This window comes from Chiloscyllium plagiosum, chromosome 38 (assembly GCF_004010195.1).
Source record: "Chiloscyllium plagiosum isolate BGI_BamShark_2017 chromosome 38, ASM401019v2, whole genome shotgun sequence".
NCBI classification, from domain to species: domain Eukaryota; kingdom Metazoa; phylum Chordata; class Chondrichthyes; order Orectolobiformes; family Hemiscylliidae; genus Chiloscyllium; species Chiloscyllium plagiosum.
The window spans coordinates 7,772,841-7,794,982 of NC_057747.1; the positions used below are offsets into that span (position 1 = coordinate 7,772,841).

General features: G+C 42.1%; 1 protein-coding gene across 6 annotated transcripts in view; it reads left to right on the forward strand.

Annotated features, from left to right (window-relative positions):
- LOC122541788 (paladin-like) overlaps positions 1-22,142 on the forward strand; it is a 244,182-nt gene that overhangs the window by 82,194 nt on the left and 139,846 nt on the right. For all 6 annotated transcript variants that reach the window (XM_043678767.1, XM_043678766.1, XM_043678768.1 and 3 more), the window contains exons 8-12: positions 5,339-5,490; positions 5,751-5,847; positions 10,316-10,420; positions 14,487-14,582; positions 15,993-16,127. In XM_043678767.1, coding sequence (XP_043534702.1) covers positions 5,339-5,490; positions 5,751-5,847; positions 10,316-10,420; positions 14,487-14,582; positions 15,993-16,127 — 585 coding nt within the window. The remainder of the gene's footprint in view (positions 1-5,338; positions 5,491-5,750; positions 5,848-10,315; positions 10,421-14,486; positions 14,583-15,992; positions 16,128-22,142) is intronic.

A 22,142-nucleotide genomic window follows, 5' to 3' on the forward strand; every position in this document is an offset into this window, starting at 1 on the left:
AAAAGAGCAGGCTGAGAGGTGAACTAGTTGAGGTTTGTAATAGTCTCAAAAGTTTGAGGGCAGGTGTGGGGAAGATATTTCTCAGGGCCTCAAACATAAAATAATCAGTTAATTCAGGAGAAACTTCTTTACCCAGAGAACCATTCACTGAGGAGCTCAATACTACAAGGAATATATTGAGATGATTAGCAGAGATGCATTTAAGGGAACGCTAAATTATCACTTGAATGAGAAATGGCAGGTTCTGTTGATGGGGGAAATGGGTGGGCAAAGCCCTTTCAGAGCATAGACTTCTGTGTTTTATAGAGATCCTGGATATTGACTGAGCAGCTCTGCCTTTTGCCAATTTTGCAACTTTTGACACAACCTCAGTCCAGGGCTGCAAGTATTTCATCCAGTCAACACCTGCAATTGAACCTGGCGTCCTTGATTAAATGTGGCTCATTCCATGGTAACTAGAGAACTGTGCTGATCGACAATGAGAGACCACACTAGGCACTATTGTGTGTGGCTCCGTAGTTACTCCGTGTCTATATGGTTGTGTCCTGGCAATATCCATGAGGTTTTCCAATAGAGGTTGGCATCAGCTGAAGTTGTGCCTCACAGTATTCAGGGAACAGCACCTGCAGTGGTGGATACCTTATGACGTGCATTCAGATAGAAATCCTGATTTTAACTTGACCTGGCCAACAGGAATGGATGGGTGTGTGTCTTACATATGAGCTTGATTTTGGTTTGGAGAGGGGTATGTAAGTTGGCATCCAACCTGAACTCAGGAGGAGGGAGTTAAGCTAAAAAAAGGGCTTTTGAAAGTTTCCTTTCTTTCTGTATTAATATTGCACCCATCCTTTGAAGATAAATTACAGATTGTTCTTTGCACATTTAAAGCTGAAGGTGATGTATTAGTTGAAAGCATTAAGTTAAACAGTGGTCTTGACTCTGCAGTGTTCCAAGTCTGTCTGTTTTGTTTCATCCTTCTTAAAACAGTTTGGCTGACGTTCTTCCGTCATTCATACACCATTCTCATCTTGCCATTTTTGGGCAGGTTGTGCAGACAAACTATCTCTCCTGCAGAAGTGCTAGAGCTTCTGCAGCTTTGCGTATGTGAGTATGTATTCTACAGATTACAGTAACCAAAAAAAAGCCCTAGCTTCTTCAGTCTCTTTAGACCAATGTGGAACTAAAGTTATAATGTTTATTTATGCAAAAATCATTGAGTTAAACATTACAGTAATGGAATCAAATGATGGTGATATGAAGAGTAAATTGTATGCTGCTTAATAGGAAGAGTAGAGTTATACAGCACGGAACAGACCTTTCGGTCCAACTCTGCCCCATTTGCCAGTATTTGGCTCATATTCGTCTGAACACTTCCCATTCATATACCCATCCAGATGCCATTTAAATGTTGAAATTGTACCTGCCTCCATCACGTCCTCTGGCAGCTTGTTCCATACATGCACCACTCTCTGTGAAAAAGATACCCCTCAGGTTCTTCTTTAAAATCTTTCCCCTCTCACTTAAACCTCTTGTTCTGAACTCCAACACTCTAGAAAAAAGACTTTGTCTATTCACCCTAACAGTGCCCCTAATGACTTTCTAAACCTCTTTCAGATCACCCCTCAGATTTTGACACTACAGGGAAAAAAATCAATAGACAATAGACAATAGGTGCAGGAGTAGGCCATTTAGCCCTTCGAGCCTGCACCGCCATTCAATATGATCATGGCTGATCATTCCTAATCAGTATCCTCTTCCTGCCTTATCTCCATAACCCTTGGTTCCACTATCTTTGAGAGCACTATCCAACTCTTTCTTAAATGAATCCAGAGACTGGGCCTCCACTGCCCTCTGGGACAGAGCATTCCACACAGCCACCACTCTCTGGGTGAAGAAGCTTCTCCTCATCTCTGTCCTAAATGGCCTACCCCGTATTTCTAAGCTGTGTCCTCTGCTTCGGGACTCACCCATCAGCGGAAACATGTTTCCTGCTGCCAGAGTGTCCAATCCTTTCATAATCTTATATGTCTCAATCAGATCCCCTCTCAGTCTTCTAAACTCAAGGGTATACAAGCCCAGTCGCTTCAGTCTTTCAGTGTAAGGTAATCCCGCCATTCCAGGAATTGACCTCGTGAACCTGTCTTTCCTTAAATTTGGAGACCAGAACTGCACACGGTACTCCAGGTGTGGTCTCACCAGGGCCCTGTACAGCTGCAGAACCACCTCTTTGCTTCTATACTCAATTCCTCTTGTTATGAAGGCCAGCATGCTATTCACTACCTGCTGTACCTGCATGCTTGCCTTCATTGACTGGTGTACAAGAATACCCAGATCTCTCTGTACTGCCCCTTTACCTAAATTGATTCCATAAATCCCGCCTATTCAACTTCTCCCTATGACTCAAACTCTCCAGTCCCAGCAACATCCTTGGAAATCTTTTCCGCACTGACTCAGTTTTAACAACAACTTTCCAAAAGAAGGGCAACCATAATTGTACGCAGTATTCTAAAAGTGGCCTCAACAATGTCCTATACGGCCACGACATGACATCCCAACGCCTATATACTCAGTATTCTGACCAATGAAGGCAAGTGTGCAAAATGCCTTCTTTATCCCTCTGTGACTCCACTTTCAAAGAAACTATCCACCTGCAATCCTAGGTCACTTTGTTCGGCAACAATCCCAGCTTTTGCTTTTGCTGCTGTTCATACAATCATTGAGGTATTGCTGGATTTAGTTATGTGCATTTATATCTAAAAGGAGTTGCAATAATTTGTCATACATGTTTTGAAAATCAAATCTGGCTCCAATGTATCCTGTCAAGGTGTTTGTTAAACCTTTATTTGCTGTGATTCCAAGCCAGAAAACTGGGAAATATTAATAATTTTGGGATGTCGACATCACTGGCATTTATTGTACATTCCTAGTTACTCCGATAGAGTTTCACAAGTCATGAATGTAGTTAAATATTGAGAGCAGACGGTTCTTGCCTAAGCATGGTCAGTACTTGTACCACCCTGTTGCAGTCCACATCAGTTCAGCCTGGTGAATTATAATGCGCTTTGTGTTCTTGTGCACAAATTAAAACAAGATCTTGTGGTGCCAATTTCTACTTCCTGAGCCAGAAACTCAGGGTTTGAATCCTGCCTGTCTTTACAATACGCATTCATAATGTGGTCAGACATTTTGTAACATACACAAATGGTAGAAAGTAAGAGCAGGAGAGATTCCTGGTCAGCCATGATCAGAATGTCTCTACCATTATGTCGGTAGCTTCAGATTGCACCATATACGCACACAGCAACCCGGTCTCTCTGAGTGAACTGTAATACCAACACCACTACAGATCAAAATATGCCTTTCATCAATCCTTTCGCCTTTGTAAAGCGTTGGCTTGATCTGAAACTCCTTGATAACCCCTTGCTTGTTTTGTGAGGTCAGATTTGTCTTTTAATGCTGTCACCAGCACCTCATTAAGGAAAAGACAGAATTGTATGATACAGCACTTCTAATAACCATAGAAGGTTTATATCCTGGTGCTGTAACTTGAAGAGGGTAGATGCCCACATCATTACACCACCAAGAGGAATGGTTGCAGTCGAATCATTCAGTAGAGACAGGGCATTTGGCTCACGTGGTGAAACTATTTAAGAAAGGCTGTAAGGAAAAGTCAGGGAACTATAGACCGGTGAGCCTGACATTGGTAGTGGGCAAGTTGTTGGAGGGAATCCTGAGGGGCAGGATTTACATGTATTTGGAAAGGCAAGGACTGCTTTGGGAGTGTCAACTTGGCTTTGTGCGTAGGAAATCGTGTCTCACTAACTAAATTGAGTTTTTTGAAGAAGTAAAGAGGATTGATGAGGGCAAAGCAGTGCATGCGATCTATGTGGACTTCAGTAGGGCATTCAACAAGGTTCCTCATAGTAGACTAGTGAGCAGGGTTAGATAACATAGAATACAGGAAGAACTAGCCATTTGGGTACAAAATGTAGAAGACAGAGGGTGGTGGTGGAGGCTTGCTTTTCAGATTGGAGGCCTGTGACGAGCGGTGTGCCACAAGGATTGGTGCTGCTTTTCATTCTTTATATAAGTGATTTAGCTATGAACGTAGGAAGTATAGTTAGTAAGTTTGCAGATGACCCCAAAATTGGAGATGTAGTGGACAATGAAGAAGGTTATCTTAGAGTACAATGGGATCTTGATCAGATGAGCCAATGGGCTAAAGAGTGGCAGATGGAGTTTAATTTAGATAAATGTGAGGTTCTGCATTTTGGAAAGGTAAATTAGGACAGGATTTATACACTTAAAGGTAAAGTCCTGGGGAGTGTTGCTGAACAAAGAGGCCTTGGAATGCAGGTTTATTGTTTCTTGAAACTAGAGTCGCAGATAGATAGGATAGTGAAGAATGCATTTGGCATACCTGCCTTTATTGGTCAGAGCATTGAGTATAGGAGATGGGAGGTCATGTTGCAGCTGTACAGGACATTGGGAGAAAGTGAGGGCTGCAGATGCTGGAGATCAGTGTCAATAAGTATGGGGTTGGAAAAGCACAGCCGGTCAGGCAACTTCTGAGGAGTAAGAGAGTTGATGTTTCAAGCTTAAGCTCTTCTTCAGGAATGTCTTATGCTTGAAATGTCAACTTTCCTGCTCCTTGGATGCTGTCTGATTGGCTGTGCTTTTCCAGCACCACACTTTTTTTGTACAGGATGTTGGTTAGGCCCCTTTTGGAATACTGTGTGTAATTCTGGTCTCTCTGCTGTAGAAAGGATGTTGTTCAACTTGAAAAGGTTCAGAAAAGATTTACAAGGGTTGCCAGGGTTGGAAGGTTTGATCTGTAGGGAGAGGGTGAATAAGCTGGGACTATTTCCCCTGGAGTGTTGGAGGCTGAGGGGTGACCTTTTAGAGATATATAAAATCATGAGGAGTATGGATAGGGTAAATAGGCAAGGATTTTTCCCCAGGGTGGGGGAGTCCAAAACTAGAGGGCAAAGGTTTAAGATGAGAGGGGAAAATTTTAACAGGACCCAAGTGGCAATGTTTTCACGCACAGGGTGGTGTGTGTATGAAATGAGCTGTCAGAGGAAATGGTGGAGGCTGGTAAAATTACAACATCTGGGTAGGTATATGAATAGGCAGGATTTAAAGGAATATGGGCTAAATGTTGATAAATGGGACTGGACTTGTTTAGTATATCTGGTCAGCAGGGATGAATTGGGCAGAAGGGTCTGTTTCCATGCTGTACGTCTCTATGATTGTTACATTTAGATCAGAGGAAAGCATTTGTTCCTTAAAATACCTTTCTTAATCACCATGTTTTATGGATGTTTTATATTTTTAGGAGACTCCAAATCTCTTGCTTCTTCAGAACTCTGAAAGGCCTCCGCCTGCATTAGTCTTCAGCTGTCAGGTTGGAGTTGGTAGGACAAATTTAGGGATGATACTAGGAACCCTTGTGATGTGTCATAGAAAAGGCTTTCCTGAAAAATGGGGGTAAGTAGACATTTTGTTGTTGAATAGAATTTGGAACCAAAAATGTGAAATTAACCAAAATGCAATACAGGTGACGTCTCTGGTTGCGACATGATATTTGAAGTTTGGTCAAGTCTTATTTTATGCTTTGTTTTCTGGCTCATATCTTGATGCCTGAAAGTAAGGTGGCTTTGAGCAAAACAGGAACATTCCCTGACATTTGATTGCATTGCGATGAACTTGATGAATTTATTCTAACTTATCTTTCTTGCCCTTTGCAGAGATAACCAGAATACCAGTGCTAAAAAGAGGGAGCAATTGCAGATGATCCAGAACTTTGTCAAAAGCCTTCCGATGGGGCAACAAATTGTGGAAGAGGTCAGTGTTGGTTTTACTATTTGAGGGCACAGACAGGACTTTCTGCGAATTTATGATTTGATAACTTGTTGGCTATTAATTTGAGTACAAGATCTGATTCATGTTGCTGAATGACCAAATCAAAAATTCTTGTCCATGTATTTAATTTCCTTCTTGGACTTGTCCCATCTTGACCTTCTGAATTCCTGCAGTTCTACAACGTTCTGTTGTATGAACCTTACTTATTCTGTTGAATTCAGTGTCTTTTTTTTTGTCTCTCCCTTTCCTACACTTTGCCACCAACCAATTAGATCCTAGACTTCAGAATATTCTCCTTCAATTCTCTCTATGTTGCATAAAGTCCGCTTCTTTTTGATTGCCCATATTCAACTTTCCTCCTTTGGCTTCAGATCTGCTTTTTTTAAATTGTTGAGAAGCACTAATCCCCACATTCTTTAGTATTGAAAAATCTATTGACTTCTGGCTTGATTATATTCAACTTAAGAAGCTTGGCCCCACCCAAGCTTGGTTGGCACCACATTCACTACGGGAGAAAGTGAGGACTGCAGATGCTGGAGATCAGAGCTGAAAATGTGTTACTGGAAAAGCGCAGCAGGTCAGGCAGCATCCAAGGAGCAGGAGAATCGACGTTTCGGGCATGAGCCCTTCTTCAGGAATGAGGAAGGTGTGCCAAGCAGGCTAAGATAAAAGGTAGGGAGGAGGGACTTGGGGGAGGGGCATTGGAAATGCGATAGGTGGAAGGAGGTAAAGGTGAGGGTGATAGGCCGGAGTGGGTGGGAGCGGAGAGGTCAGGAAGAAGATTTCCAGTCCTAAGGCCTGTTATTCCATGTGCCATCTGCACCCCTCTCCCTGACCTGATACCGAATACAGGTTGAAAAGTGTGTCGCTGGAAAAGCACAGCAGGTTTGGCAGCATACAAGGAGCAGGAGAGTCGATGTTTTGTGCATAAGCCCATCATCAGGAATGTTGTGAAGTGAAGCGGGCAGAGAGATAAATAGGAGGGTGGGGCTGTGGGGAAAGTAACTGGGAAGGCGATAGGTAGATGCAGGTGGGAGGGAATTGTGATAGGTGGGTGGGGAAGGGTGAAGCAGATTGGTGGGAAGGAAACTGGACAGGTCAAGGGGATGGTGCTGAGTTGGAGGGTTGGATCTGAGATGAGGTTGGGGGGGGAGGGGAGATGAGGAAACAGGTGAAATTGACAATTGATCCTGTGTGGTTGGAGGGTCCGAAGGCAGAAGATGAGGCGTTCTTCCTCCAGGCGTCGGGTGGCTTGGATTTGGCGGTAGAGGAGGCCCAGGACTTGCATGTCCTTGGGGGAGTGGGAGGGGGAGTTGAAGTGGTTGGTCACAGGGCAGTGGGGATGTTTGGTGCGTGTGTCCCAGAGATGTTCTCTGAAACCATCCGCGGGTTGGCATCCTGTCTCCCCAGTGTGGAGGGGATCACATCCAGAGAAATGGACACAGTAGATGAGGTCAGTGGATATGCAGGAAAATCTCTACCAGCTGTGGAAGGATCCTCTGGGGCCTTGGATGGAGATGAGGGGGGAGGTATGGGCAGGTTTTATACCTCTTGCGGTGGCAAGGGAAGGTGCCAGGACTGGAGGGTGGGTTGGTGACTGGGAGTGGGCCTAACAAGAGAGTCACGGAGGGAGTGGTCTTTTCGGAATGCTGATAGGGGAGGGGAGGGAAATATATCCCTGGTGGTGGGGTTCGTTTGGAGGTGGCGGAAATGACGACGGATGATACGATATATATGGAGGTTGGTGGGATGGTATGTGAGGACCAGTGGGGTTCTGTCCTGGTGGCGATTGGAGGAGTGGGGCTCAAGGGCGGAGGAGCGGGAAGTGGAGGAGATGCAGTGGAGAGCATCGTCGATCACGTCTGGGGGGAAATTGCGGTCTTTGAAGAAGGAGGTCATTTGGATTGTACGGTGTTGGACTGGTCCTCCTGGGAACAGATGCGGCGGAGACAAAGGAATTGGGAATATGGGATGGCGTTTTTACAGGGGGCAGGGTGGGAGGAGGTGTAGTCTACTACCTACAACATTCATCCAGCAGTGTGTACCATCTACAGAATGCACTGCAGAAATTTACCAAGGCCTCTTCAACATCACCTTCAAACCCTTGGCTGCTACTATTTAGAAGGCTAAGTGCAGCAGGTTTGTGGGACCACCACCACCTGCAAGTTCTCCTCCAAGCCACTCACCAGTCTAAAGTGGAAATATGTTGTTGCTGGTCCAAATTCTGAAACTTCCTCTCTCACATCATCATGGATATCGTCCAGACACACTGCAATGGCTGAAGAAGGTGGCTCACCACCACGTTTTTAAGGGAAATTTGGAATGATCAATAACTGTTGATCTAATCAATACGGAGCACATTCTATGATCAAATAAATGAAATAAATTCACAACTGTCTCGGTAGCACTTTCCAAAAAAACCCTCCTTCTTTGAGTGAAGAAGTTTCTGCTCATCTCCGTTTTAAGTGTCCTGCAGTGGATGAAAGTCAATGTTACTTATTATTTCCCATGGTCTGTGTGTCATCCCCCACTGAGGCATTTAGTAGAGTGACAGAGCGTGGATTTTCTTGAATCACATCACTATGTTTCTTTCAATGAGAGTTGAAAGTGTAATATAAATGTGTGTGATAAGAGCACAACAATGTCAGAATGATTTCTCTCTAGCATAGAATGCTGTGGTTTTACATAACTGTCCAATGCAGTCTTGGGAAGGTCTCTGAAGAAGACACCCGGTTGAAGTACGCTGTTTAAAGTTCTAAGTGACACTGGACTTCAACCCAAAAGTCAACAAGGCAATACTTTCCCTAACCTTGTTTTGAAGTGTTTGAGTTGAGATGAGATTTTGGATCAGATGAAGCATGTTGGTCTTCTTGGAATTGATTTTTAGGTTTTGTAATTGTGAAGCGACAATGAATGAGGAGCGAAACAAGAGGTAGAATATTCACAAGAAAGGAACTGAATGATTATTTTTCAAGTGGTAAAGTGAAGTTGAAATCATTTGTTATTCAGCTGAAGTGTGAGATTGTTTTATTTCTTTTTTTTCTATAATCTTCTACCATTCATTTGGAGCTTCAGGAAAAAAAGATTTCTATCACATTTAGTGACTGTAGCCACAATTCTGCTTTCCCTGATACCCTTCGACTCTCCTGTGAGTCGAGAATCTACCTATCTCTGCCTTAAAAATATTCAAACACTCTCCCTCCATCACCCTCTGTGAAAAGAGTTCCATAGGCTAATGACCTTCTAAGAGAAAAAGACATTCTCCTTATCTCTGTCTTAAATAGGAGATCCCCTTATTTTTAAACTGTGCTGCCTAGTTATAGTCATCCCCCACATGGAGAACTACCTTTTCAGCACACACCCAGACAAGTACCTTCAGGATCTTTTATGTTTCAATAAGATCACCTCTCATTCTTTGAAACTCACTTGCTACAGATTCACTCGTCTAACCTTTCCTGCTCAAATAGTCCTATCATCCCAGGATTGAGTTGAGTGAACCTTCTCTGAATTTCTTCTAATGTTGAATTGCTTATAATATTGTTATGGACCAGACTCCCTCAAAACATTTTAAGAAAGCACCCAGACCCTAACTTTGCTGGTTATTTTAAGGAGGAGTGAGTGGATATTTCAGGAGAGATGCAACTGGTCAAATCACTTAGTTTTAAAGAAAATATAATTTATTTCCAAGATTGCCAAATGAAACACAAAAGAGAACAGAATGCCGAATACCTTAACCTATCTGAAAACCCAACAGATTATCCCACCTTAATGATGCTGTTCCAAATTCCTGCAACATTCCCCATAAATACCCTTTGCCACATAAGGTAAAGTCAAACACAGGTCTTACAGGAGAGACAGAAAGAGAGAGAGAGATAGCAGAGGGACTCAGCATGGAACTCCTTCTTCGATGTAGCTGCTTCTTGGACCAGCTGCCTTAAACTGAACTGACTGCTTTTCAGTGAACAGCCAGACTTCTAAAACCAAACCAAAGAAAAGCTGGGAGAACTGGCCACTCCCCTTTCATTGTACAAGTTTTTTTTAAAACTTGAAAGCCTTCTCAAGTAGTTCAATCCCAGACATTTCAGGGTCTGTGTCTTTACAACCTCCTGGAAAAAAAGCCAAGGACAACCTAATCTTGTTAAAGGAGCAGCATCATCACAATATCTTTCCTTAAACAAGGAGACCAAAGCATGCTGTTCACATTCACAGTTTGTGCTCAGATAAGGGCCTGCTGTCTTTGGTATTACCAGGTTGTAATCAACAGGAAAACACAGTGCAGTGAACGAGGATCTAATCAATGTTTCATACTTGTATTTTTCTTCAATTAGGTGGGCACAGCTATCGCTCTCTGCTCTTAAATGCATAACATTAAAGAAGACATCTATGAATACAAACAGAATCTAAATGAGGGTCTAATCAATGTTTCATGCTTGTATTTTTCTTCAATTAGGTGGACACAGCCATTGCTCTCTGCTCTGAAATGCATAACATTAAAGAAGACATCTATGAGTACAAACAGAAGCTGGAGGGCATTGGGGAGAATTGCCAAGTTGAGGTAAATGGGTAGCTATGGAAATTGCAGGGTACCAAGGAGACTATAAGATGTGGGAGCATAAATACACCAGTTGGCTGATGGAGTCAGCTCTGCCATTCAATGGGATCATGGCTAATCTGATAATCCTCAACTCTGCTTTCCTGCCTTTTCTCTATAACCCTTGATTTGTTTACTGATTAACTGTATAACTCAGCTTTTAATATACTTAATCACCTAGCCTTGATAACCCACAGTGGTAAGGATTAATTACAGAGAGAAGGAAATCTTCCTCATTTCAGTCTTAAATGTGCAACACCTTATCCTGAGATTACACCCTCTGGTCCTAGACTCTCAACATCTACCCTGTGAAGTGCCCCAAGAATCTTAAATGTTTCAACAAGATCACCCTTCATTCTTCCAAAGTCCAATGAGTATAGACCAAACCTACTAACATCTCTTAAGAAAATTCCTCCCTGCCTCGGATCAACCCTGGTGAACTTTTGATGGACTAACCCCAATGCCAGTATATCCTTCCTTATATAAGAGGACCAAAACAATTCACTTGTCATTTAGTTGTGGCCTAACTAGTGCATTGTATAGTGTTAGCCAAACTTCCCTACTTTTATACTTCATTCGTTTTTAAATAAATGGCGATATTCTATTTACTTTCCATATTACTCACTGAACTGGGATGCTAGATTTGTGGTCCATGCACCAGAGTACCCCAATCTCTCCATTTAAATAATACACGACTCCTGTATTCTTCTGTCAAATTGCATAACCTCACTGTGCTCTAACATGCTTCTTAACTCATTCATACATGGGTAAAACATTAAATTTTAAACTCCACTCTCTAGTATACATATTTACACAGTGAAAAGGCACCCAGACAGCACTTCAATCACTTCAATGTGGAGCATTACTCAACTTCTGTACCTCGCTACCTCTCCCTGGAATTATCAGGGACCAGGCAACAAACAGGGTCATAATTCAGTGAAGCCTCTCCAGAGGTTCTGTTAAAAGCTAATCCAGTAGGGGAGGAAAGTGCTTATCCCTAGAGTTGAGGTCAGTGCCCCACCTGGTGGGGGGATTATATTAAGAAAATCTGGCTCCAGTGCCATAAAAGGATGAATGATCTGCACTCTACCAGGAGTTATAAATTGTCTACTCAAAGCTTCATGCTCCAAGCAGTGTGAGTTAATATTGGAAGATTGCCATTGCAGGAGTCTGCCACACACAAGACTGGGTTGTCAGGCATCTCCATCAGATGCCTCATGGATAATCAATATCGCTTCATTGCAGCTATTGGTATGGCTCTACTGGCCAGCACTTGTGTGACACAGTGGCTCAGTGGTTAGCATTGCGACCTCACAGCGCCAGGGACCCATGTTCTATTCCAGCCTCGGGCAACTATCTGTGTGAAGTTTGCATATTCTCCCTTTGTCTGCATGGGTTTCCTCCGGGTGTTCCGGTTTCTTCCTACAATCCGAAGATGTGCAGGTTAGGTGAATTGGCCATGCTAAATTGCCCATAGTATTCAGGGATGTAGGTTAGGTGCATTAGTCAGGGGTAAATGTGGGGGAATAGTCTGGGTGGGTTACTCTTTGGAGGGTTGGTGTGAACATATTGGGCCAAATGGCCTGTTTCCACACTTTAGGGATTCTATGATCCCACTCACACATCTGCCAGGATTCACGTTTAAAATGTAAACAGAAACTAAAACTCCCAGCAGCTCGTAACTAGAAGAATGCACCCGTGATCATTTTTCATGAAGGCTGGCATGGGTTAAGGACACAACCATAAAAATGGCTTGGGGTGAACCCTTCACAGGTATTTTGCATCATATGATGCTTTATTATTTTTCAGCTGGAGCTCTTTGACCATACTGAATGACGTTATAATCAGAAACTTTCACTACATTCTCAAACTACATTCTTCTTTTGAAGAATGTGCATGGCCGGTGTGACTGTGTGCAGAGAGAGGTGGGGGAAGTCAGATGCCTGCCATAAGGCTCCTTATCCCCCTTTGAGGATCAGTTCACTGAGCTGATAGGAAACCTGCCCCTGCTGAAGGGGAGAATGGAGATCCATAGTCTTCCAGTGAGAGGGCCTCCAATCTGTTACTCCCAGCTACATGTCTAGACAATAGACAATAGGTGCAGGAGTAGGCCATTCTGCCCTTCGACTGAAGGGGAGAATGGAGATCCATAGTCTTCCAGTGAGAGGGCCTCCAATCTGTTACTCCCAGCTACATGTCTAGACAATAGGTGCAGGAGTAGGCCATTCTGCCCTTCGAGCCTGCACCACCATTCAATATGATCATTGCTGATCATCCTTAATCAGTATCCTGCACCTGCCTTATCTCCATAACCCTTGATTCCACTATCCTTGAGAGCTCTATCCAACTCTTTCTTAAATGAATCCAGAGACTGCTACTCCACTGCCCTCTGGGGCAGAGCATTCCACACAGCCACCACTCTCTAGCCACAATGTTTTTATAAATTCTTGGCTAAGGATGGCAGCTTGCAACATTAGTTCATTTGTTTTTCATGCGGCCTCAGACCTTGTGCCCAAGCCAGGTAAGGACAGCAAATTCTCTTCCCTCAAGGGTATTAATGAACCAAATGTGCTCTTAAACAACAATGCTCAGTATTACTGAGACTAGCTTTCAATTCCAGATTTTCTTGTTGAGATTTAAATTTGAACCTGTGTCCCTAGTGCATTAGACTGGGCCACTGGATTACTGGTCCAGTGATATTACCACTATACTATCATCTCCCTTAAAGGTAAGAATATAATATGATGTAGTAGAACTTACTATATTTTCACTCCATAATGTAAAATTTTAAAATTAATATAGCTTCCATTTCATCAGTATAGAAGTTTTCTTGGGTGAAAAGGCTTTGTATGTTGGAAAGTTCTGAGACATTCCAGGCTGATACTCTGACCAGCTTTATGTCTGTAATAAAATGTAATATTTTCAGTATGTGATGGATATGTGTTGGACTCATTTCTTTCATATATAGAACACACTCTTTTATCTACATAATATATCACTTAGCCCAGTGACATTCACTAGTGAGGGTCAATTAGGAATGTGGAAATTTTTAACCTAGTAGTAAGTAGAATGTTACAGAATAATTTATTGATTAATTTCAATTTCTTTCTTCAAAAAGGTATGTATGTGATGCACAAAAATGATTGTAAAAAATAAAGATGTTAGTAATTGTACACAGTTTGCCAAGTCAACAATACTAATTTATAATCACTTGCCATTTCCTCATTCCTGACCCTTGCCAAATTTATGATTCTCCTGCTTGTGGTGTCCTTCTCTGACTTTTTTCCTTGCCACCTGTGCCGCACACCGATCCTCGAACTCGTCAACCCACTATGATCAGTGACTCTGTCTCACTTGCCACCTTCCTGACACGCCTCCTTGACCGTTATTGACATCGTTCTCTGCTTGCTGACCTTCTCACTTCCCCACTCCAGCTTTGTTACTCACTGACCTGCTCATCATGTCCCTTCTTGACCATCCTGTTGCCACTTCTCCCTCACTCCCTGCCTGTCTCCCAATCCTACCTCTCTCTCACTCCCTATCCTTCTTTCACATGCCATCTTTCTCTGACTCGCTTCTCCTTCCCCACTTGCTACATTTCTCACACTTGCTTTCCCCTCTCTCATTTGCTCTCTTACTTGCTCTCTCTTACTCACTCATCCTCTCTCCTCCTTCTTCTTCTTCCGCCCATTCTCCCTCTCTCCTACCCGTTTTCCCTGTCTCCCGCTAGTTCTCCCTCTCTCCCACCCGCTGTTCCACTCTCCCATTCATTCCCACTGCCACCTACTCAATCTCCCCCTTTCTTCCCAACCCACTCATTCTTTTTGAAATCTTGGTTCTGTGAAAAGTTGGCATCAGTTAATCCTACTAGTTTACAGGCTTTTAAAGTTCAAGGTTGGTCCCACCTAACTGGCATTCTTTGACTTACCTCACTTTTCCTCCCCATGTCTGAACTCTTGGGCTGTTTTTTTCTCCAAAGGAAAATATTTATGACTTCTCACTCTGTATTTTTATTTCCTGCTTCATTTAGGGCAACAGCACCAAAGAATATTTTCTCCAAAGAATATTGCAGAGCACAGAGCGTTATTTCTATCTGATCGCTTTTAACTACTTTCTGCATGAACAGGTGATTACATGTTGCTTGTGCATCATACAGTAGTATGTGCCCTGGTTTATAGCAAGGACTCTATGTGAAAGTGCAAATCCAGACATTATGAAGCTTCATTGCAGGAGGATGTGAAAATTTAAAGCATTGATTGTCACTTACTGAGTCCTCACTCTCCCAACTTCCTGCAATCCTCAATTTCAGAGAATGACTCGTTTGGGAGCTGGATGAAGGCTGCTCAAGTTTATTTAGAGGTGCTGCACGCACCCAGGTACATGCACACATGCACATGAACACATAAATGTCACACATACATACATACATGCACATGCCTTCTCATACAATGTCACACAGTCACACACAGTCAACAGGCATCCACAATCACCCTCATGATTGTGTGTTGATTACAAGTGTGTAATTGTGAAGCTGTGTGTGTGTTATTTATGATCTGTACGTGATTACGTACATGTATGTCCCTGTGTATGCCCATGCGTGTTTGTATTTGTGTGTCCGTGTGTGTGTGATTGGCGAGTTGTGCAGCATCTCTTAAATAAATTTTGTGCAGTTTTCATACAGTTGTTAACTGACATTAGTTCCCTGATTGAGGCAGTGGTGGGGTGAAGGAAGTTGGGAAGACTAAGTGCTCATTGAGTAATGCTAACGTAGGTGGATTAAGACCACTGGTCATTTTCTCACCTGTTCCATATTAATGATAAAAGCTGGACAATAAAGCTTTGGGGAACTTTTATTCTCTTCACCGTTGTTCTAATATGGACTGCCAACACCTATTTGACTTCTTCCTGGACATGTTTATAAAACACCTCCCAGCTCTAGTTAACCCAGCCATTCCCCTTTCCTACCGCACTGCTATCTCCAATGTATTTATAACTAAGGAATAAAATAGTTTAGAAACAACTATTTTTGTGGAAGCACCAATGATTCTTTTCCTCTCTAGCACTGCCAAGGATCAGTTTTAATTTGTGCAGTCTCTTGGGCAGTCCTGGGTGGTCAGCAATCTTTGAAACCAGGACTTAAATCACAAGGGTGGCCTATGGAATTCCCATTACTTCCCCCATCTTGCCATCTGCACGAATCGTGCAGTGGGTCAAACATCACCCAGGTTGGTTGGGCGAACTGAATCCACTTCTGATGCTAGTCTGGTGTTAGCAACCTGCTGTCTTTACTTCCTCAACTGTCCTTTGGTTTAAGTGTTTTCGAGAATGTCAAGCAAGTTTACATTGAGAGCTGACCATATTTACAATAAAGGGTCAAATGTCAGGGAAAAGGTGTTTCCGGAGCTGCTAGCCAGTGATATCAAAATTTCTATTTCAATTTAGCATTACTTTCTCAAATAAACATGTTTTCTGGCATTTGCAAATGCTGTTCTTTTGTGTTTTGCTGACTTGTATTAACCGTTGTATTGTTTTCCAGTATCCTTTGGCCTTTTCACTTAACTTCAGCAGGTGGATGTGCAGGCACCCCTGGATGTACAGAATCTTGGCCGGTATGAATGTATCTGAGCTTACTGCCCCTTGCGACTTAGTAACAAAAGGCATCAGAATCTTGGTAAGTTTGAAACTGAACATGAATGGTAGGTTATGATTTGGAGACTGTGATTGGCTATGTGAGTGAAACTGAGCCAGACCTGTGCCCCCATGTGAAAACATTGGACATCCCAGATGTAGGGCTTTATTTGGCTGAAATATATCCTTTGAAATCCAGCTTAAATTACCTTCCTTAAATAACCGTATACATATCTCCATTGCCCAGTGTGTGTTCTCATGTAATTTAACTGTGACAGTTGTATGATGCTGTTCTTTCTCAAATTTCAGAATGAATAACTGCGTATGAGGAGGAATCTGTATTGGATGTTTTGTTTTTTGCCTTTTTCCTTAGTCTAGGGCCACTGAGGGAAATTGTCACACCTCCACTAATACCTGCTCTCCACACAGCTTGGAGATTGATCGAGGAGCTGTGTATCTCCCCTTGATTTGGCCAGTGTGGTTAGCAATTATTCCTGACAATCAAAATGGCCCATATACCATTCTGCTTTGGCAACCCCTGAAGTGTACACCACAACCTTTTCAAACTAGCTAAATTGCACTCCTTAATACAGCTGAATAACCTTCTTTGGAGACTGACCCTGCTGAATTGCCTTTGTTAGTTAATCACAAAGTGAAGGTTGCACGTGGTATGTTCATTATCCATAGCTCAGTATTTAAATAAGTGACAAACCTTCTAGTAAACACAGAGTTCAGAACCATGGGTCACTGTTTAAGGATACAGGCTAAGTCATTTTAGGAATGAGATGAGAAGAACTTGCTTCACTCAGAGAGTGATGAGTCTGTGGAATTCTCTGCCACAGAAAGTGGTTGAGGCCAAAACATTGAGTGTTTTTAGAGGGAGTAAGATATAGTTCTTTGGGCTAAAGGGATCAACAGGTATGCAGAGAAAGTGGGAACAGGATACTGAGTTGGCTGATCAGCCGTGATCATATTGAATTGTGGAGAAGGTTCGAATGGCTGAATGGTCTACTCCTGCTCCCATTTTCTATGTTTCTTTTGTCATTCATGGGATGTGGACATACTGGCAGGTCTAGCATCTCTACTGGTTTGTAAGACCATTTGAGAGGCAGATAAATGTCAAGTATATTTTGTGGGTCAGAAATCACATGCAGGCCAGGTAAGGATGCCGGACTTTCTTCCCTAAAGGACATTAGTGAACCAAATGCATTTTTACAATAATCAATGATAAATTCACAGTCATCATGATTGAGACTAGCTTCCCAGATATATTAATTGATTTTAAAATCAAAATCCAGTGATGTGATGAGATTTGAACCCATATTCTCAGAACCTGGTCGCTGGATTATGATGTCTCTGGCATTGCCACTGCATCATCACCCTTGGTTTCCTGGTTAAATGTTTGTGGGCGAAGCTGAAAAGTTTTACAGTGAACAGAAGTAGCCAGAGGAGTGTGATTTGAAAAGTAAGTAACTGTTTATGATCCAAAGGATTAACTAAGGGCAAATTTGCATTTACATAGTGTTTTTCACAATTGTAAGCTATTGCAAAATTCTTCACAGCCACGTACTTTTGGAAAGTAGTCATTGCGTAATGTTAGAAGCTCTGCAGTCAGATCATACAAATAACAATGTGATTATGATCAGATAATTTATTTGCGATGTTGGCCGAAGGATTCATATTGGCTCAGGACACTGGGCATAAGTTTTCTGCTCAATTTTCAAATGGTGCCATAGTATTCATTATATCTATCAGAGCAGGTAGATGGGACCTCAGTTTCCTATCTTACCCAAAAGACAGCACCTCTGACAATAAAATGGTCACTGTGTACTGCAGTGGAGTACCATCCTCAGTTTTTGTATTTGGGCTCTGAAGCAAGCCTTGAGCACAGGATGTTGTGATTCACAGACAATTCCTTAGGCATTATTGAGCGAAATTTGACGTTTCGGGCAAAAGCCCTTCATCAGGAATCCTGACTGGCAATTTGTTAGACTGCAAGTCGCTTGGGGAAAGCACAGTTCGAAGCTTGCCTGGTATCCCAATCAATTTTCTCCCCTCAACCAACGTCCCTCCCCATTAAGAGTCCGTACGCAGAAAATGACTGGAATCTCATGTAGGCTAGACAGTCAGACAGGGGCTAAAAGATTTTCTGCAGGCTGAATGTCTGTTGACAAATAGTGGCTTTGTGATTTTCCCAGTGCTGCCTCATAACTAATGAAGTTTCTTAACATTTCAGTAAAACAATTTGTTGTGGTGGGCTTTGAACAAGCCTTTTCATGGTTACAAATCCAGTGCCAGAATGAAAAGTCACCCATATTCCAGAATGCTAATCAGAACCTTCACTGAATGTGAACTGCTTAGTGATGTTTCCCAGTATTGTACAATACAGCAAAGGAAGTCATGTAGTGCGGTGCTATTGGCCACGTTTTTGTTTTATTCATTCATAGGATGTGGGCATCACTGACTAGGCCAACATTTATTATCCATCCCTAATTGTTCTGAACTGAGTAGCTTGCTCGGCCATTTCAGATGGTAGGTAAGTGTCAACCACACTACTGCGTGTCTGGAATCATGTTTAGGCCAGACCAGGTAAGGATTCAAGGTTTGTGTAAAGATTTGTAGCTCGGGTGTTGGTTGTCGAAGTTTCGATATATTCGCTGAGCTGGGAAGTTGATGTGCAGATGTTTCGTCCCCTGTCTAAGTGATAACTTCAGTGCTTTGGAGCCTCCTGTGAAGTGCTGCTGTACTTTATCTTCTGGAATTTATTTGGTTCCATTCCTGCTGCTTCAGGTTGCCAGTTCCGGTTGTTCATAGTAGCACATAGGCCTAGACCCAGTATACCGGCCACTGGAATTGGCAACCGGAAGCAGCAGGAATGGAATCAAATAAATTCCAGAAGACACAGTACTGCAGCGCTTCACAGTAGGCTCCAAAGCACTGAAGATGTCACCTAGACAGGGGATGAAACGTCTGCAAATCTTCCCAGATCAACGAACATACCCACAACTATGTCAGATAAAGATGTCAGGTCTTTTTCCCTACAAGATATTAGTGAACCAGGTGGTTATTTATGACAATCAGTAGTGGGTAAAGTGACTATTAGATTAGCTTCTTAGTTTTGGATTTTTAGATATTTTCTAAGCAGCCTTTTCATAGGTGCTGAAGGAGGTGGGATTTGAATCTCCTGATCAACTGGTAGGCACACTACCATTGCACTACAAATGCCCCCTTTTCAACTGTGCGTTATTATTGAATTGAACTGAATTCAAATTTCTGCACCTGTCTCAGTGTCCATGGAGCATTAGTCTGGGACTCTGGATACTAATCTAGTGATATTACAACAACACTACCACCTTCCCTGAAAGGATCTCTCACCTTAGGACTTGATGGCACTATAAGCATGTCATAATGTGGCTAAAGACATTCATTTTTAATTGTAAATCCTACCAATGCATCTAAAGTGATGGCAAAAGCAGGAGATTTTCCTGCAGCTCATTGGAATGGTGTGGACTGTTTTACAATCTTTTGTTTCATTACTTGTCCCATTAACATTTTCTTAATTCACATAAGAATGAGAAGCGATCTTATTGAAACTTACAAGATTCTTTGTGACTTGACAGTGGAGATATGGAAAAGTTTTATCCCCTTGTAGGAGAATGTTTGGCTTTGGCCACTTTCTGGGGCAGAGAATTCCACAGGCTCACCACTGTCTGGGTCAAGATCTGATCTAAATGGCTTGCACTATACCCTTATCCTGTTACTACTGGTTTTGGACTCCCTGGTCATTGGGTACAACCTTTCTGCATTACTCTGTCTAGTCCTGTTAGAATTTTATAGGTTACCAGTGATCTGATGATCCAATGGTGTTACTGCCATTGAATAAATGCCAAAGCTCTTTGTGTTCCTATGTCAAACCAACTAAGAATTAATCATGATTTTGCTTTTATTTCTACCTTGTTGGCAACCTACCTGGGGGCAGATAGTATTATTTGGAAAATGCATTGTGTTTGCAATCAAATCATTCAAGCTGAGCTAATGCTTGAAAAGTTGACTCTTGTACTTTCAATTGGTACATAGATGAGATTCCATAGTGCAAAATCTGAGGCCCATTATGCTGATGTTCAATTTAAATGATCAATGTCTACAATTCCAGAGATACAATAACCCCATGGCTGTATTTATTGTAGTTAATTTTGAAGGAGCTTTGCCTGAATGCTTGATGAACTGGCTTTAAGGGGGATATTAGTGGTTTTTCAATGATCCTACAATAAATCTGCAATTACAATAGAGATATTGCTGGTGGAATTTTCTCTGGTGCTTTTATGTTTAACTGACACAATCTATGTCTCAAGGTAGTACGGGAGTGTAGTGACAATAACTGCTGTCAACACTAGGTCTTTTGTTAACGTGGAGATCGTTGTTTTCAGATTCAAACTGTTGTAGTTTGTAGAAGACTGAGCTAGGCAGCTGATCTGTTGAATCTTATTGAGAGAGGAGGTTTTCAAGGTATGAAAAGTGCTTAATTTGTTCCAGAGTCTGTCTTTCAACATGTATAGAAGGCAGAATATTTAGCTGACCAGGTCTGTGAGATTTCTTTTGGCAAAGTTCAAGATCAGGCCAGTTCTCTTGTGAGCAGAGTTAAAGATAAAGACAGTAGCTTACAAATCTGGATATTGATATTGTTATGAAGATGTAGGTGTACTGTACCTTTTAAGAGCATTAAAAGCAAAAGAACTATCTGACAGAACCAAGTGTTCCGAAAAAATATATAATGTGGAACAACTTGATTAGATGGTTGCCTGGAAACGACAAAATAGATTCGAGTATCCCGAAAAATACCAAACTCCAAACCAATTTGAATTTAGTATATTGACAATCTTAAAAGCCAATGACACATGGGTATTATACCTGGGAAAATTGAACAGCTGAGATGAGAACTGCCAAGCCACCAGCATGTAAAAAGACTGCCCGAAAAATAGCTCTCTTGAAAGGTACCTTTATCGATCAGTAACCTGTGAAGCAGAATCCCCAAGAAGAAGAAAAGAAGACAGGAATTCAGAGAAAACTGACAGCTGCCTGCTTTTGAGAGAAGAAGTGTTGTTTTGTAAATCTTAATTGGGAGTTTTATTGGACTAGTATTACAGAAGGGAATGTAAAAGATAGGTTAGAGGAAGGAATTATAAAAGTTGTTAATTATTCTCTTATACATTAAGAAATAAAGTTGTTAATTTTTACTTAGCCTATCAAATTTTCACAGATTACTGCACGGGATAAATCTTTTCTGTGTTGCTGGTTTTTAAATTAAGCAGGAGAGTTTACCCTGTGTAACAATATGCAGCCATTTGCAAACTGTAAACTTTATGTATCTATAGTGGTTAGTTTGGTTCTTGCATGGAGGTAACTGAGAGTAAAGAGATTTCCAACTAGGTGGCATTTAATACTGAGACCAGAGCCCATTGATCTTTGCTGAGATAAAAGTCATTCAGTTAAATTGCAAAATCAAGCTGGATGAACTGTGTCTGAATTGTCAATAACCAGCTCTTTTCCAGGTCTTGTTTCCTCAACTCTTAAATGGCTAACTCAATGAGTGAGAACAAATAAAATATTACAAAGTCATTCTAAAGCTCTCCTAGAAGCACGGCAGCATTGACATTAAATACTGGGTGAAGCTGTGTTCCACCAATTGTTCAAAATAGTCAGAACATGTCCATCAAGTTCCATCAATGCATTGCGTCCAAATGCATTATGAGCAGAAAAATCGATGTTTTGGGCCGGAACCCTTCATTGCTGATAAAGGGCTTCGGCCCGAAACATCGATTTTCCTGCTCCTTGGATGCTACCTGACCTGCTGTGCTTTTCCAGCAACACACTCTCAACTCTGATCTCCAGCATCTGTAGACCTCACTGTCTCCCAAATGCATTATGATGAGACAGAGCAGTAGCACAGCAGGAAAGAAAAGGGAATGATTCTTACACTCCAGATCCCACTGCCTCATGGGACATTTTGCCCCAAGTGCCCAAAGATCTGTGGGTTGAGAATCAGCTGTTCAGTCACACG